This window comes from Oculina patagonica, chromosome 4 (assembly GCF_052425735.1).
Source record: "Oculina patagonica isolate OP01 chromosome 4, crgOcupat, whole genome shotgun sequence".
Lineage (NCBI taxonomy): Eukaryota > Metazoa > Cnidaria > Anthozoa > Scleractinia > Oculinidae > Oculina > Oculina patagonica.
Window position 1 is genome coordinate 42,064,843 of NC_135761.1, and position 17,131 is coordinate 42,081,973.

The following is a 17,131-nucleotide window of genomic DNA, read 5'->3' on the forward strand; positions in this document are numbered from 1 at the left end:
GCTTGCAGTAGATGCGCGTGATGAGATTTTACTGCGGTTGGATTTATGAGATAGACGCGATCTTGTCTCCAACAATTTGTCGGATTGTCTACTCTTTATTTCTTCTATTAGTTTGTAAGCTTGGTCGAGAGTTAAGCTCTCGCTAGTTAAAGGTGGTTCTTCGTCTCCAAAATAATTGTTTTTGTCTTGCGTGTGAAGGTTTCGTAATTCTTCTATTTTCGTCTTCAGCTCTCCAGATACTCCTAGCAGATCACGGAAGATAATTTCGAAATCTGATCCTTCACTTAGCTCCTCAACAGAGTCTATTGTTTCTTTCAGCATTTTATGCACGCAAGCTATCTTGCGACGTTTATCTTCGACGGCGTTCTCTAACGCCTTTCTAGACAAAGTTCTTACTCTCTTTTGATCAGGATCACGATCAACGATGTTCTGGTGGTTCTCCTTTGTTTGCTCCATTTATGATCGGGGCCGTTTACTTAATCTTTACAATACGGCTCACCTCGATCTGTTCTTTGACTCCTTTGGATCTCTGACTAACAGACTTTTTACTGTCGCGTTCCCAGCACGGCAGACACGGGGTGTAGCGTAATTGGGTTCGCCAGGTCAACCACAGTGAAGTACAGGACGGACAGTAGACTCTTAAACACGTTTATTGAACTTATTCGGGAATCAGGCTAGCCGACTTGTTACAACACTTGCGGTAAAAACTAAAAAGAAAAGCACGATTGTCTAAGCTAAAGAAACGAGCTTAATACAAATTTGACGACATAAAGCACGACAAAAACTAATATAAACTAACAATCGTGACTTACGTCTGATCTTGACTCCGGGGGTGAGAAAACTCCAAGTTGTAAAAAACTCCGAAAGACTCCTATAAACTCCTCTTTACTCCAGGGACAACTCCTTAAAAACTGAAATATTCGCGTGGAAAAAGACCTAATATACTTCTATGACGTAAAGGAAACTAAATTGAACCAATTCTTTGTGCGGCTAGCCAAAAAACGATAATTTAAAATCACACAATGAAAACGAAACAAAGCTACATTCTAAGAAAACAAAAAGGTTATTAAATGTTTCTAAGCGTTCTTTATACAGCAACGTGACAAAGCCCGGGGACAAAGCGCGCGCGCATAAGAACATATAGGGCAAGTTTTTTTTTTATAATTTTATTGCTCACACAAAGGTTACATGACTTCACACTACATTTACAAAAGTTACAATTCAAAAAGAGAACAAAACTAAATTAAACAGGAAAAATAGGTATTACAGAATTAAAAAGACTTGCAAATACAAAAGAGAACTAAACTTACAGTAAACTAAGCAAAAAAAAACAGTAGCAAAGCGGACGTTATAAAGGAAAAAAAATTAGGCTTTAAATATAGTTCATTTCATAGGTATTTTTAAATAGATAACTAAAATTGCTTTTTTTTTTTTTTTTTTTTTTGATCTAGATTTGATTCAAATCAGTTTTCCCCATATTTTCAAAAACAAGTGCAACTTTTTTTGGGCGATATGACTTTGTTTTAAAATGTAAAGTTTGTCTTGGAGGCGGAGAAGAAAGCTTTCAAAACATAAGTTGACGACACATGAACTCGTCGCAAAAATGTGGTATTTGGCAATAAGAAGGGTGACATTAAGTGCCTGTTTGTTTTGGATGTCCTGAAGCCAACCGTATAGGACAGCGGATTCAGTCAGAGTGATAGTCTGTTTAAATTTTGAGTGCCACCAGCACGTGAATCTATTCCAGAAAGCTTTAGATACAGTGCATTGGTACAGTAAGTGGCTTATAGTTTGTTTTTCAGTTTCGCATTAAGTACAAATATCGCTTTCAACAATGCCAGCTCGAAGAAGGCTGGATCTGGTAGGTAAAACATGGTGAATTATTTTATACTGGAAAGCAATAAATTTAGAATCTTTAGTTCTTAAGAAAGGCAATGAGTACACATTGTGGATGCTTTCTTTGGTGAAACCATAATTTAGGATTCTATTCTCTGAAGTCGGTGGATCTACCGATACATTGTTGCTAAGGAGTGTGGCATAGGCAGTTTGTGTTAATGGAAGGTCTTGGGGGGGGGGGGTGGTTTGGGGTAAGTTGTTTTGTTTCAATTTTTGCTTCCATTCTGATGGAATAGCAGCGATGAGGCCGTGATAGAGTGTGAACGGAATTTTATTGTTTACTTGGCGTTTGATTTCTTCTAGTGAAAGGAATGTATTATCGTCTTTTAGAAGATCTTTAATGCGTGTGATCCGAGCTTGAAATAAGGGTTTGTAAAAAATTGGCTGACCTCCAATTATGATGCGACTGTTGTTCCATATAATTTCGCCTTGGATATGACGGTCTTCTGCAAATTTAAAAGAATTATATTCCTGCCAATACTTAAGTAAAGTGTGATAAAAAAAGGGGGTGGTTATTTAGGTTGAGATACTTGGTGTCGTACTGGCATTTTGTCAGGAAAGACAAACCCCCATAGTGGGCAGTGGCGAATTCTGAAATTACTTTTTTTGCGCGATCATCGTCGTCGGTTAGTCTCTTAATCCAAGCTACTTTAAGTGCTTTATCCATTAGTTCAAAATCCAACATTCTAAGGCCTCCATGACTTATGTCTCCTATTCATTGTCTTTCTTTTTATTTTTGGCGGTTTTTTCTTCCCATATAAAATTAAACAAAATTTTGTTAATCTCTTTCACATAAAAATCCGGAATTTTGAGCACACAGGTGTTATAAATTAGCTTTGACAAACCAAGAGTTTTTACTATTTTTATTCTGCCGTGGAGGGTAAGCTTCCTTCTTTTCCAACTTTTAAGGGTGTTTTCTAGCTTGCTAATTTTGTCAGCAAAATTCAGGTTATTTGCCGCTTCAGAATGCTGAGGGCTTGAATTGGTTCTTGCGGCCATTTAAAATTATATGGCGTATCGGTCCTGTTTCTCCAAGTCCTGAGCCACATTGCTTCTGTTTTGCTCGTGTTTATTTCTAAACCAGAGGCAAGTTTCAATAGATTGGTTACGGAGCGATTGTCACTTGCAAATACTGTTGTGTCATCTGCAAATTGAGTGACCTTCATTTCCTTTCCACCAATAGTAATCCCTTTAATGTCTTTGTTGTTTTTCAAGGCTACTTTATTCTTTAATAAAGTTATGATGACCTTAAACTAAGATGCTATATGATAAGGTTATTCTATTTCTTTCGTTAATTAAAACTCTAAAACCAAAACAAAAACGATGATTTTTGAGCATGACATAGGCACATTATACAAATTGATCGATAAACTTGAAAAAAATCGAGCTGACGTTTTCCAAGTTTACCCTGAGCTCAATCCATTTTAATCTTCTCGAAGTTTGCCCATAGATGCCTTTTTAGTTTGCTTTTACGTGTTTCTTTTTTCTTCTGCAGTTTTAAGCCGCTATTGTGATATTTTTGCGTAACATGGCTCTACTATTTTTCTAAATAAAAGAGAGGTTATCCTTATCTTTTACACTTAAACACAGTGAAAACAACAACAGCAGTGGCGATCACAACAATGACCGCAATTGACATTAGGAAACTGTTAAGATTCCACCATCCTCCAGTATGTTCCTCAGGGTCTTCCCGGGTGTTGTTTTGGCTGATGGCATATGCAAAACACTTCTGGAGGTACAGTACTTGATGACTTTGGTGGTTTAAGAGTTTTCCTTTGGTAAATTGTACAGCCTTGTTCCTAACGTTTTTTTGCAATGATGTACATCACTCCATTTGTTAACATCGTGATCAACTTGCAGACATACCATTGCCATAGTTGTACTGTGATCATCACCTACAATTTAATCAATAAAAATTATTAATTAAAATAATAATAATAAAAAATAATAATACTGGTTATAATAATCATTATGATACTAACAACGACAACAACAGCAACAACAATGATGATGGTAATAGTTAAGTGGATGACTGACATACCAGAACTTTTTTTATATTTCTAGTAGAATTTCAAGCATTTTTTACCTACATGTACCCGCACTTCTTTATCAACATTATCACAACATTCACTCACAGACCTGTACATCTATGCACTCGCTGTTATAGCGACACTCCCACCAAATTATTTATGGTTTTATAAGGGAAAAATTGGGAGATCATGAATAATTGTTGGCTGCTTCTATGAGAATGACTACTTGTTGTATTGGTCTTTCGATGGTGTCATGTCACGAAAAATTGAACTCGTCACCACCGTTTTTGAGCTTAAACATCTTCTCTGACGAAATTTCCAGGAGGTGGAGGAAGTTTCTTCCTCTTCATTGTTAGCAGACGATTTGGAGTTATAGGCTTTAAACTCTTCGGGTCATTCAGGCATTGGCAGGTCAATGGTTGACTGTTGATCATGGCCATGACCTCATACAAGAATGTAAGAAGAGAAGACGTATCGAGTCTTCCTTTGATTTCTTGACCGCAATTGCACTGCAGCTTTAACTTGAGGGTCTCCAATTTTGATTTCAGGGATCTCTTGCTTGTCAGACGAGATTTCTTTTTCCCAGAGAATTCCATGTCCACTGAACCAGTTGGATTCCATGAGTTCTTTGGCGTTCAAGCCTCTGGAGGCATGATCTGCAGGATTTTTCTTGGTGTCGATGTATCGCCATTGCGTAGTATCATTGTTGGATCTGATTATCTGAACTCTGTTGGCAACGAACTTGTTGAATCATTTGGCGTCATTGTTTATGTATGCAATTACTACTTTGGAGTTAAAGAGTGTTTGAAAGGAAACATTTGGGAAAAGTTTGCAAAAATCACTCGCCAACTTTTATTTCTGAGGAATCACCTTAACATGGTCAACGAATGATCACAACATGTCGTGTCATATCATACCCTTCGTTGGCCTTGTTTACAGGGGCCGTTAGATATAAAATTAATGTAGTGAATTAAAAAAGGCTTTGTTTCAGTCAAAGCGTCCCTGATACAATGCTTGGAAGGACAGGTATCCTGTAAACACATTCAGGCTCCTCATCATAAACAAGCACTACTTCGTCATCATCAAAGTCAAATGATTGCACTTCTGCTGACATTTAGAGAAAAGTTAGTAATTATCACAGATCCAAGCATTCTAATACAGAAAGTAAAATAATATAGAAACGTATGTCTATCTTCTTTACGAGATGTAGGCAACTTAATCTTACAATAATAGTAACAACAATAATAATAACAACAATGATAATAATAATAACAACAACAACAATCATAATAATTACAACAACAATAATATTTGAGAGTGTGCCATATTTTGTTTGCTACACATTGATGATTTTATTGGGTTTTTTTCTTCTAGAAATCGGGTTTGTCTGACGAATATATGCTATCTGATCGTAGACGAAGATATCTTTGACACCGGATTAAAACCTAAAGTGTACAAGTATTGATATTAATCCAGTTGAATACATAACTTGGTGGAGAAGCATAGCCAGACCATGACTATTTCCATTCATTTGTTCAACCTTATGACATTTGCCTAAATGCTCCCAACGATTTGTTTTACATTTTCAGTGTTTACATTAATGTCAGATGGCGCTGGTTCCATTCTAGGTTTACTTTCTACAGCAGTGTTTTGACCTTTTTGGTCTTTTCAATCGTCTTATCTCCTCCCCTTCAGGCAATTGATCTTGAGGTATTGAAAACAATTGAGTGGTATAAAAATTTCTTGCTTGGTGTTTTCTGGAGACATTAAATGTCTGTTTTGAAATCAACGTGTGCTCTTTTTCTTGCCTTTGCCCTATATTGAAGGGGTTTTAGGCGTGTTTCTTTTTCGAAATGTCTTCGGGGACATGATGGCTTGCTCGACATGTGCTCGGCTGATTGCTGAGTCTGGCTGAAGCGGCATTTTCTGCTGTCCTTTCGGTTGTCTTTGTTAGTCTTCGGTTTGCTGGGTCTTTTACCTGGGTTCTTTCCTTTATTCTGCCCTTTGTCATCTGTTGCGCTGAGTATAGCGTCTTTGTTCATGTTTTCGACTACTTCTATTTTTTTCCTCATTGCTAGTGCCAGGGGCTGCTATTAACTCTTCTGACATCAGTATACACATTCCTGTTGAGTGAGTCAGGCAAGACCAAAGTTTTGATCCTACTCTTGTGGATCTCTGCAGTTGCCAATTGGTAAAAAATGATAGAGATATTTCTTTGTTTCAATCCAGTGAAGTTGATGAAGAAGAAGTGTCTTTCCCATTTATTTTATTTTTAGATATCCAATTGAAATACGGTCAATTCAACATCGACTCTTTTTCTTCTTTGGTTCCACTTAGGACGACCTGCATAAATTGGGTAACTTCTTACTTTTTTATGTTTGCATGCTGAAGTTCCTCTGCTGCATTGTTTTTGATGTTGCCAGGAAAGATCTTACCAATGCTTTAAGCAAAATCTGAAAGTTGTCGTCCCAGAGAACTAAAAGGTGAGAACATACCAGTTCTTTTGAGAGAGTCAAGAGATTGTCCCTTAACCCTCAAAAGAAATGAAATGTTAAACAATAGGAAGGCCATTGATAGTTCCTTCTCCATGAGAATGTCGTGTTATAATGGATTGCAATTCAAATGTATTTTTCTTTTAAAACATCCAAGTTCCGCCTGTGAATTTTAACTCAATCTTTATTTGTTGGTATTTGTATCTGTTTTTGGTTTGACTGAAAAGAAAAGGATAATAAACAAAGCAAAATCGATTTTTTATTTTTTATTTTTTTATTTTTTATTTTTCAACAACAACTTTTGCGTATCCTGACTGTTTCATCGATCTTACTTCATCATTTTGTATTTTTGCCCCTGTTTTAACCTCGATTTTAACCCGTTTCATTCAACAAGTAACAAGTTTTATATGGATGAGGAACTTTTCTCAGCGATCGAAGCTGAAAACTACCGCCTTGCAAGAGATCTCTGTCTAAAAGGGGCAAAAGCTGACCATCTGCAAGGTGGAATCACTGCCCTGCACTTGCTATCTGGACAGGAGAGTAAAGAGGCCTCCAGCATTTTAGAACTTTGTTTTAAAAAGGTGTTCTGCAATCCGAATGTGAAGTCGACTGAGGGGCTAACACCTCTTCATGTGGCTGCCCTGTGGGGGAGGTTTTATAACCTAAAAATATTACTAGACAATGGTGGCGATGTTAAGGAAACGGACGAAGACGGTAGTAATGCACTGGACTTTGCTCAAGAGGCATCCTGTATTAGGCTCCTTCTTGAGGCCGAGAGCTCAGCGGAACAAGTGCAACATGCAACATGTAAGGAGTCTGAGCCTTCTGGTTTAAGTACAGTAACTGTTAAAGACGGTGAATCTGATTTTTCGGAATCATTTTATACAGCGGTAGAAGATGATAGTGTTCTTGACCGCACAGTGGTTACATTCCCAAAGCTACACCCAAGGCATGCGGATCCCTCTAAGACGTTCGACTTGGATGATACTGTTGTGGACAAATTTAACAACCTCAGTATATCCAGTTACAGCTTTGAGGAAAATGAAGCTTTACACGAGACATACAGTCAAGGAATGTCTGAACAACCTAGCTTACATCAGCAAGATTTAATTAATGAAGATCCTGAATTTGGCGACAGTACAATATTATACGACTGGAAAGAATGCAGCACCCTTCTGGACCAGTCTGTTGTCATTGTCCCAGACAGCCTAAAAAATCTTTCAGATTGCGACATTAAAAAAGAGCTACAACGATATGGTGAAATCCCCGGTCCGATTATGGCCAGCACTAGGAATGTGTATTTAAAACGACTGGCCAGGTTACAGAGTGGCACAACTTGTTCAAAGGACTCACAGTATGCAGAATACTTACCGGAATTAAGAATGCAACTTGAGGGAAGGGCAGCCACACCCGATTTCTTCCAAGAGGAGGAATCGATGTGTATTGAATTCGACCTGAAAAAGAATTGGAGGGAGGGAACTGAGAAGTCATCATTTAATTATTTGCTCACCGATCCCCGTGTGACACAAAATTTGCCCGCCAGAGCAAAAAAGATGAGCCACGAAGAAGTGTTTAGGGTTTTCATTATGGGCGTATTCTATGTTGGAAAGGGCAAACGTTCTAGACCGTACGCCCATCTCAACGAGGCTTTAAACTCCGCAAAGCAAAGCCCCAAACTTCAACAGATTAAAGACATTTGAGCAGCGGGCCTGGGAGTAGTGTCTTTACATATATTTCAAAGTGTGATTCCCGTGGAGGCGTACACACGCGAGGCGTGTATGATTGACGCCTTGGGACTTCCTCGCCTTACGAATAAAAAGCGCGGAGACTACTATGGAAGAGCGCAAACGTGGCCCACAAAAAAACGACGAGAAATGGGCGTGTTCCTTTTGAAAAGAGCCCTTAAGATCCTGCTGAGCAAGGGCGAGAGACAACTCAAGCCAGGAGATCTGAAAATAAAGCAGTCCTCTTAGTTATTGGAGAGGGAGATGGAGAGGAAGAAAAGGAAAAGATGGATGGCAACACAGAACAAGATTATGATCAGCCTGTTTCTAACGATGCTTTAAAAGATAAATCGCTGAACAGATAACGACCGTGTACAGGAAGTAGCGTTGAGTAATATATAAAATAAAGCAGCCCGGAAACAAGCACTGCGAGCTGTGGAGAAAAAGTTCGGCCGTATGAGGTGACGTACGTCGTTTTTTAAAGATTGCGTCATTATAAGTGTCGTCATACGGCATCAGAGAACTTATTGCCAGTAATCGAAGCTTAGAGCCTCAGAAATAATGACATTTAATGGCAAATTGGAATTACATTGAAAGCATCACTGGAAATGGTAGCCGTTGTCAGAATCATCATTTGAACGGATGGTTTCTCGGATCTCTGTATATTGACATTTGACAATGCTGCTTGTAAATGGAAAACGTCATGATATAACGGTGCATGGACCATTTTAAGGTTGAGCGCCAGTTTGACCATTCTGGTTCTAACTGTGATGAAATTGCCGTACATCTTAATCAGATTCTGCCATCGTTATCATCGTCATCACTGTTACCTTGACTGCCGTCACGAAGCAAAAGTGTCAGTGACCGCTGCTTTTAATTTAGTACCCAGATAAAATGAACGAAATGCGAGTAAAACTCCTATGAAATGTTTTGCGCTAGGATTCGTTTTGGGGCAAAAGGTAGTTTAGAAATTGCACAATGTTAGTGCCAAGAGGATACAAATCATTCTCTCTTCAGCGCCATGTTACCGTGCATTACCACGAGCCCTTGAAAAAAGAGTCCATTCTGAGTAGAATGTTAATAATTTTGTACAAAGTGTCAATAGTTTTGTACTTATTATATGAAATAAATTTAACTGTTAACAAAAAACAAAGCAAAATCAAATACTATGAAAGAACCGAAAGAAAACACTTGCAAGCTTTGCTGGCTCGTTATTGAGAAATCCAAGAACAATTTGTGTTGATAAAGAAATCCAATAACAATTTTTGATAATGACTAGCTTGTGAAACCAACCGAGCACATGGCCCAGACCATAATACTTCAATGACTGTTACCCAGACCCCGAGGACCAAAAGAGTGGAAATAACCAAAAAATAATTGAAACTTTTTGTAACTAACACTGGCAAGTGAGGCAGCATGGGCTCACATACCATTGCCTGTTAACCAATTAAAACTCAGTTGGCCGAGTAGTGAAGCAGGGGCTGTGTTCGCCACTAAAATAACTATGATTTATTGGCTTTTCCTTCCTTCGGTTGTCTCGTGGTGTTGACAAATTGGTAGCCATAGTCGTCCTCTATCACAGGTGATGGAAGTTTCAAAATTATGGGATGGCTGTTCAGTGTCTGATGAAAAAATCCTTTTTTATCTTTTACCTTTTTTATACATTTATTCCATCTAAAAATATTAACAAAATATATGGCTAATAATGTTTGGCAAAAGGTACCATGAATTGTGTTTGTAGATTAATAAATTGTACTGTGTATATTGTATTTGTTGAAATTTTTGAGATGCTGGTGCTGTTACTAATATGCCAGAATGAATCCAGACATAGGTGTTATCGTTATTCTTGTACTTTTTGTAATCTGAATAAGACATTTTTTGTTTTATTATCAACAAATCTTCCTCAATTCTTTCACTTCCACATCCACAGCAGGCCAGGAAGTTCACTAGTACCATTTTACCCACATAGAGTACTGATGTAATCATACATGTACGCAACAGCAACTGAGGCCAGCTGAGGGAGGAAGAACACACTTTTTGCACGCTTCTGAGAGAAAAACTACATGTCCAATATGGCGGACAAAAACGAACCTTGTGCTTTATTTTACCCAAGATACTTAGCGCGACTTTTACAATTTGTAGGGGGGAGGGGTGGTGTAAATATATCCTAGTCTTCTTTATCCTCAACACAACTTTCATTTTCAGTTTTATTGCATCTCCTGTATTATTCTGAAAAGAGAAATTAATACTTCCAGATGAACTCAAAATAAATATAGAAGAAATAGAATCCTAATTAACCATGGGACCTACCAACTTGTGCAAAAGGCAGGAAAAGGAAAACAATTTGCTTACCTTCAGATCATTGGACTTTTCCTGGACTCGTTTTGATGCCCCTGTTTTTTGTGTATGGTTTTTCTACAAGAAATCAACAGTATTGATTATGACAGGGTCTGTTAAATCTATTACAGTTCTGATAAATTAGTATACAAAAATATACTTCCAAACCTTTTTATCTGAGTCAAAACTGTCCATTAAACATAAAGCTTGGGCATGTCAACATGATTTAGCTTCCAAGATGAACTTGAGACAATAAAAAAATCATATGGCGGATTTTAAGGTGAGGTTCCTTAATTAATATAAAATCAATCTGTCTTGCTCTCTTTACTCCTTTGAAATGTGTTCCCTAATGCTTTGACGTTAGTATGCATTTCTGATTATTTCTGTTGAGCAGCCAGTACCAAAACTAATTTGCTTTGTTGATCTAGCTATCAAAATATATGTGACATGAGGCAATTAAGATACTTGCAGAAGCATCAAGAAACAACAAGCTGGGAGATCAATTTCATCATCACCAACCACACGTGAGCTGAGAACCCTGGTAACTTCCTCGTCCACTATGCCTAGTCTTACTTTGTTTAGCATGTTTGCAAAGGCAGCATCTTCTGGTCCAGGATTTTGGAAATTCAACAATTCCCTCCTTGAAAATGAAGAATTTGTCTTAAACCTGAAATTCTTTCTAATTCACGCAAAAGAAAAGCACAGTTACATTGACGACAAAAGACTTTATTGGGAAATGGTTAAAATGGAAATAAGGGATTTCTGTATACGATTTGCAAAACGCCTTAGCAAAAACAGAAAGACCAAAGAAATGGATCTACTTCGAAAATTAAACGAACTGAATGTTTTCCTTGGTAAAAACCCCAACGATATGAATTTAACAACTGAAGCGAGAAGCGTTAAATTGGAACTGAAAAACTTATCTGAGCGCAAAACAAAAGGTGCTATAATTAGGAGCAGAGTAAGGTGGTACGAGCACGGTGAAAGGAATAACAAGTACTTCGTCAATTTGGAAAAGCGCTCTCACAATAGGAAACACATTGCTAAATTGAAAACAGATAAAAATGAGTACCTAGTGGAACCAAACAAAATTCTATTGGAAATGGAACATTTTTACAAAACGCTGCACACTTCACAATTGCCTGAAGTTAGCACATTTAATGAACCCAGCAAACGCTTTCTAAACCCTGAAATGGTACCCAAACTAAATGCCGAACAGCAAAGCATCTGCGAAGGTCTTATTACTGCCGATGAATGTCTGTCTATTCTCAAAACTTTTGCAAAAAACAAAACTCCCGGTTCTGACGGCCTCACAGCAGAATTTTATTTATGTTTCTGGAACGATGTTGTGGGCCCTTTAATTGACTGCTTTAATGATGCCTACCAAAAAGGCGAAATGTCAATCTCACAAAGAAGAGGCGTGATCTCGCTTATACCAAAGAAAAACAAAGATAATCTTCTTCTGAAAAACTGGCGACCAATTTCCTTGTTAAATACAGATTACAAAATTGCAACCAAATGCATTGCAAATCGACTAGAGAAAGTTCTTCCGACTTTAATAAATAGCGATCAAACTGGATACGTTAAAAATCGCTTTATTGGAGAGAATATCCGCTTAATCTCCGATGTTATCGATGTGTACGAGAAACGAAATTTGCCCGGCATGCTTTTATTTATAGATTTCGAAAAAGCTTTCGATTCCCTCGAATGGAAGTTCTTATTCGAGGCTATTGACGCTATGAACTTTGGGCCAATGTTCCAGAACTGGATTCATGTCTTTTATTCTAACATCTCCAGCTGCGTACTTAATAATGGTTTTGCTTCAAATTTCTTTTCTCTTCATAGAGGAGTCAGGCAAGGGTGTCCCTTATCAGGGCTGCTATTTGTCTTAGCTGTTGAAACGCTGGCCCAATCCATCAGGCAGAATAATAACATATGTGGCCTGAAACTTAATGACACTGAAATAAAACTAAGTCTGTATGCTGATGACATCACTGCCTTCATACTTAACGACTCTTCTGCGGACCACTTATTTAACCTCCTAAGTGAATTTGGAGAGTGTTCAGGTCTTAAGATGAACATTTCTAAAACAGAAGGAATGTGGCTTGGCAGCCTTAAACAAAACAAGGGCAAGCGATCCCCCTTTGATATCTTGTGGCCAGAGAAATACGTAATTGCTCTCGGTGTTGCTTTCGCCTACGACCCGGCTGTTAGCTGCAGAATCAATTTCGAAGAAAAAATTGTATCACTGAAAAAGACTTTAAACAGGTGGTCAGCGAGAAATCTAACTCTTATAGGAAGGATATGCATTGTCAAGATTCTCGCCATCTCTAAACTAGTCTACAACACGTCTGTTCTCTCAGTCTCATCCAACATATGTAAACAAGTCAACGATATTTGCTTCAGGTTCGTATGGAAAATGAAGCCGGATAAAATTAAACGGCACACTCTTATTGGTCCTCTTGAAAAAGGTGGTCTTAACATGGTTGACTTTGTTATGATGGACAAATCTCTTAAGGCTGCGTGGGCAAAGCGATTATGTGAAGCTGGAGATAGTAAATGGTGCGCTGCCTTTTCCTTGGCCACAACCCACCTCGGTGGCACTTTCCTTTTTGAATGTAACTTTGATATACATGACTTAAATCTGCCTTCAGAATTACCCTCCTTCTACAAAGAAATACTCTCTGCTTGGCAGGAGATACACTCTACAGACCCCTCATCTGCTGATGAATACCGGAATGAAATCATTTGGAACAACCGATTTATTAGAATAGATGGAAAACCGATCTTTTTTCTGACATGGTATCAAAAGGGTGTGGTTAAAATACGCGACCTTCTGGAAGATGGTAGGTTCTTCTCCAGAGCCGAATTTCAAAAGAAATATGGTCTAAAAGTGAATTTCTTAATATATTTCGGCCTCCTCTCTGCAATCCCTAGTGGTTGGAAAAACTCCCTTTTAAATACCCAGCAAATACCCTCCAATAAGACTGTCAGAGATGACCTAACACCCTCTAATGTCACTGCCAAAATCGCTCGCGAACATTTTGTTTTGAAAGTTCTTAAACCCCCAAATATAGAACTAGAACTAGTCGGAAAAAACTTATCCCCGAAAGCTATCTACCAATTGCCTTTTAGAGTCACGGTAGAAAACAAACTTAGATGTTTCCAATATAAAATCATTCATGGCATCCTTCCCACAAACAAACGTCTTTTTAAAATGGGACTGAAAACGTCACCTCGCTGCGAGCGCTGCAATTTTCCCGACGAAACTTTAGCTCATCTTTTGTATGAATGCCCCATTACGCAAAATTTTTGGCGTGAAATTGTTATTTGGTGGAACGAGAAACGATCGGAGAATGTTTCTTTAAACGTGACAGATATTCTGTACGGCTATAAACCAGACTGTACTAAGTTCTACGCCTTTAACCATGTTCTAATCATCGGAAAATATCACATCTTTCAAGCTTGGTTGGATAATAGCCCCCCAAGCTTTAAAATTTTTTATCTCGTTCTCAAAGACAAAATCCTTTGTGAAAGCAGAATCGCTTTTAAAAACAACACCTTGTCGAAATTTAGATCCAAATGGGCAACATTAAGCGCTCTTCCGCCTCAAAATGTTTCCACTTAGAATGTGCCACCCGCCCTTTTTTTTTTTCCTACTTTCTTCCTTTTTTCCTCTTGTTTCCACTAAAAATTGTATTTAGAACATTATGTTGTAAACCAACTTTGTACTTGTACTTATATGTAGTGAAATTGTGTAAATTTTTCTTTGCATTATCAATATTGTATTTTTTTTCTTTTCATCTTCTTCTTTAATAGTTAATATTGTAAAGTCTACTAAATTTTCTTCAATAATAAAAAAAAAAAAAAAAAAAAAAAAAAAATCTTCTTGGCGTTTGACCTCCTTCAACATCAAAATGTCAAAATTCTCCCACAACCAGTGCATAAAGAACAAATGATAACCTAAATAGGTTCACTGTGCTCGATAATTCAGACAACAAAATTACCTGGTAGATGAATTGGTGTATTTTGGTAAACTTTACCACCATCAGACTAAGAGAGCTTCTATATAAGGTTTGTCTTGCAATGTAAATCTGTCTGCTTTAAGCCTGCAGTTGAGAAGTTGTGAAGCTCAGCAGCAATGACATACAAGGGTTTGAAGTACTTTACTCTTGAGAAAGCTTACGAAAAGTCTTAGGAAGGTCATGCTTGGAAAATATTCTAAAAGAGATTAAAATATTCTAAAAGAGAATAGTTTGATGTTTTCTAACTGACTTGAAGAATTTATGTTTTGCTTGAATTTTTTTACAAGGTGGTAGTTTATTTGCTGAAGTGTAAAACCACTAGGAGCTTTTCATGTCTCCAGGAAATCCTGTCCACTTAGGCCGTTCAGCTGGCATTTAAAGAACCTTTATGTTAATCATCACTGCAAATCAAAATAACATCTGGCCAGTCTGTCATTGCTTGTCAAGAGAGAACTGGAAATACCAAGGAAGATGGTAAAAGATGATTCACAAACGTTGCAGGCCAAACTGGGTACAAAGGGTGTCAAATACATCCCTGGGATGGGCTTGTTGATGGTGGAGAATGCAGGTCAGACATGTTTTGTCTGCACACGACCATAAACAAACTCCCACCAACCATGCAAATTGATGTGCCTGGCTGGTAGGGCATGTGTTTGTCTGTATACGACCATAAAAAATCTCCCACCAACCATGCAATGAAATGTGCCTGGCAGGTCAGGGATGTTTTTGTCTGTTCACGACCATAAACAATCTCCCACCAACCATGTAACTTGATGTGTGTGGTATTTGTTCAGAGCTCTCTTTGGTAGCACAGTAACAGCGCCAGAAGAGATGGTACCCTTGTTGATGAAGGCCTTTATATGTAAGACAATCCAGTAGCTGTGGCTCGAACAGGCTGCTGGTACATGGAAGGGAAATAACATAATGCTGTCTAACAGGAACATTTAAAAAGTAATTTTGAACGCAACAAACTAAATACTTGCTCTCATGACCATTGCTTCATTTAGCGAGTCATTTTACTGCAAGTTCAGTGTTATCTTCATCCTCTAAATAATGAATAATCTAGAATAAACTATCAAATGAATATAAATGGAAATTAAATATAGATATGAAGTGCTCATTTTAAATGCCTTTTTATGGAAGGAGCAAGTTATCTTCCCTATCCCTCAAACAAAGGTCTTGTTCGAAGTCTTCAAGAGACATCAAAACATAGCCTTTCCAGCCAGCCTTTACACCAACAGATTTGTTTTGATGTTTCCTGAATCAGTTGTTTCTTTTCCAGCCTTTTTCTTTTCTGCCTTTTCCTTTCTTTTCTTTCTTTTGTATGTTTAGTTAAATCTGCTAATATACACAACTAGACAATATAGGATACAACAGGTGGTTTACGCTTAAAAAGCGGTAGTTTTGGATTTACATTGTATCGGCCAAAAGAAAAAGGAAAAAAAGAACAAATTACCTGTTCTCAATACTTGGTACTGGAAGAAAACCAGTGGTATAACGTCATCCAGCAGGTAAAGTGTCGATACAAACTCATGGCTCTTGCATAGTGTAAAGTAAGGGTTCGCACAGGTCATGTAAAACCTGGAAAGTCGTGGAATTATCGAATTTCATTTTTCAGGCCTGGAAATTTAAGTTTTGGTCATGGAAAGTCATGGAAAATGGTATTGATTGTATAAAATAAATTAGGAAGGTTATTTTTGTAAAAAACAAAAATTAAAAACGTACCCAAAATCCAGATAATTTTTGAAAATGTCCAAAAAAATGGTCAAACTTTGGTCATGGAAAACTTTGGAAAGTCATCAAAAATGTCATGGAAAGCCATGAAATTTCAAATGCTTAAAAGAGTACCCTGATGTAACTTCTTCAAGACTTTATCACGTACCATAAGCCACATAAGTAAAGCTGCAGTTACACATACTGACATTTGATATGGTCTTGGCTTCTTTGGCAGAGTATCACCAAATAACTGGGGGAACAATTTCTCAAAAAAGTGCATTAAAATAATGACAGTATTTTCTACAGCATTTAAGGCAACATGGAACTGGCCTTGCTCTGGTATTAATGAATTGTACTTTCGACTGCAGTTGTTACTTTTAAGTCTCATAGTATAGTACCAGCCAGGCCAATCTGCAGGCAGGTTTGTACATCTGGGTATTTTGTAAACACATGGTCTGAAGAGTCTTATTCTTAAGACCTTTCAAGTCTTGTTCAAACTCATCTAAAAGCTGGCAAGATTGTAGGCTTTCAATGTCTTCATCATATGACTGGCTGTAAACTCTAAGAAACTTACAAAACAGTAGCTTGCATTGCTTTAAAGATTTGTATTTTGAGTAGTTTTTCAGTCAGTTATGAAATTCCTGTGACAGTGTAACATCATAATTATACAAACACATGAATTATTTCAGCCACCCCATATGGCAGGCACTTTGTTGGTGTTTTGAAGTCCTGGTGCTACACATTAAATTAAATACATGTAAACGTCAGAAACCCAGAACTTTAATACAAGACATCCAGTTGTATATCCAGATAATCCAAAACTTGACTCATTTGACAAATCCAGTGTTCAGCTAGTTCAGATTCAAATACTGTAATTGTAAGTTTCAGATAGTCCGGGTTGTAAAAACGAC

At 37.6% G+C, this 17,131-nt stretch overlaps 1 protein-coding gene across 1 annotated transcript; it reads left to right on the forward strand.

Annotated features, from left to right (window-relative positions):
- The first annotated feature begins 6,804 nt into the window (after window positions 1–6,804).
- Window positions 6,805–9,281, forward strand: LOC144648742 (uncharacterized). Its single transcript, XM_078508212.1, has one exon. The coding sequence runs from the start codon at window positions 6,826–6,828 to the stop codon at window positions 8,116–8,118; it is 1,293 nt and encodes a 430-aa protein (XP_078364338.1). The 5' UTR covers window positions 6,805–6,825; the 3' UTR covers window positions 8,119–9,281.
- The last annotated feature ends 7,850 nt before the right edge of the window (window positions 9,282–17,131 follow it).

Coding starts and splice junctions, on each gene's coding strand:
- LOC144648742 (XM_078508212.1), top strand. CDS start 6,826: ATGGATGAGGAACTTTTCTCAGCGATCGAAGCTGAAAACTACCGCCTT.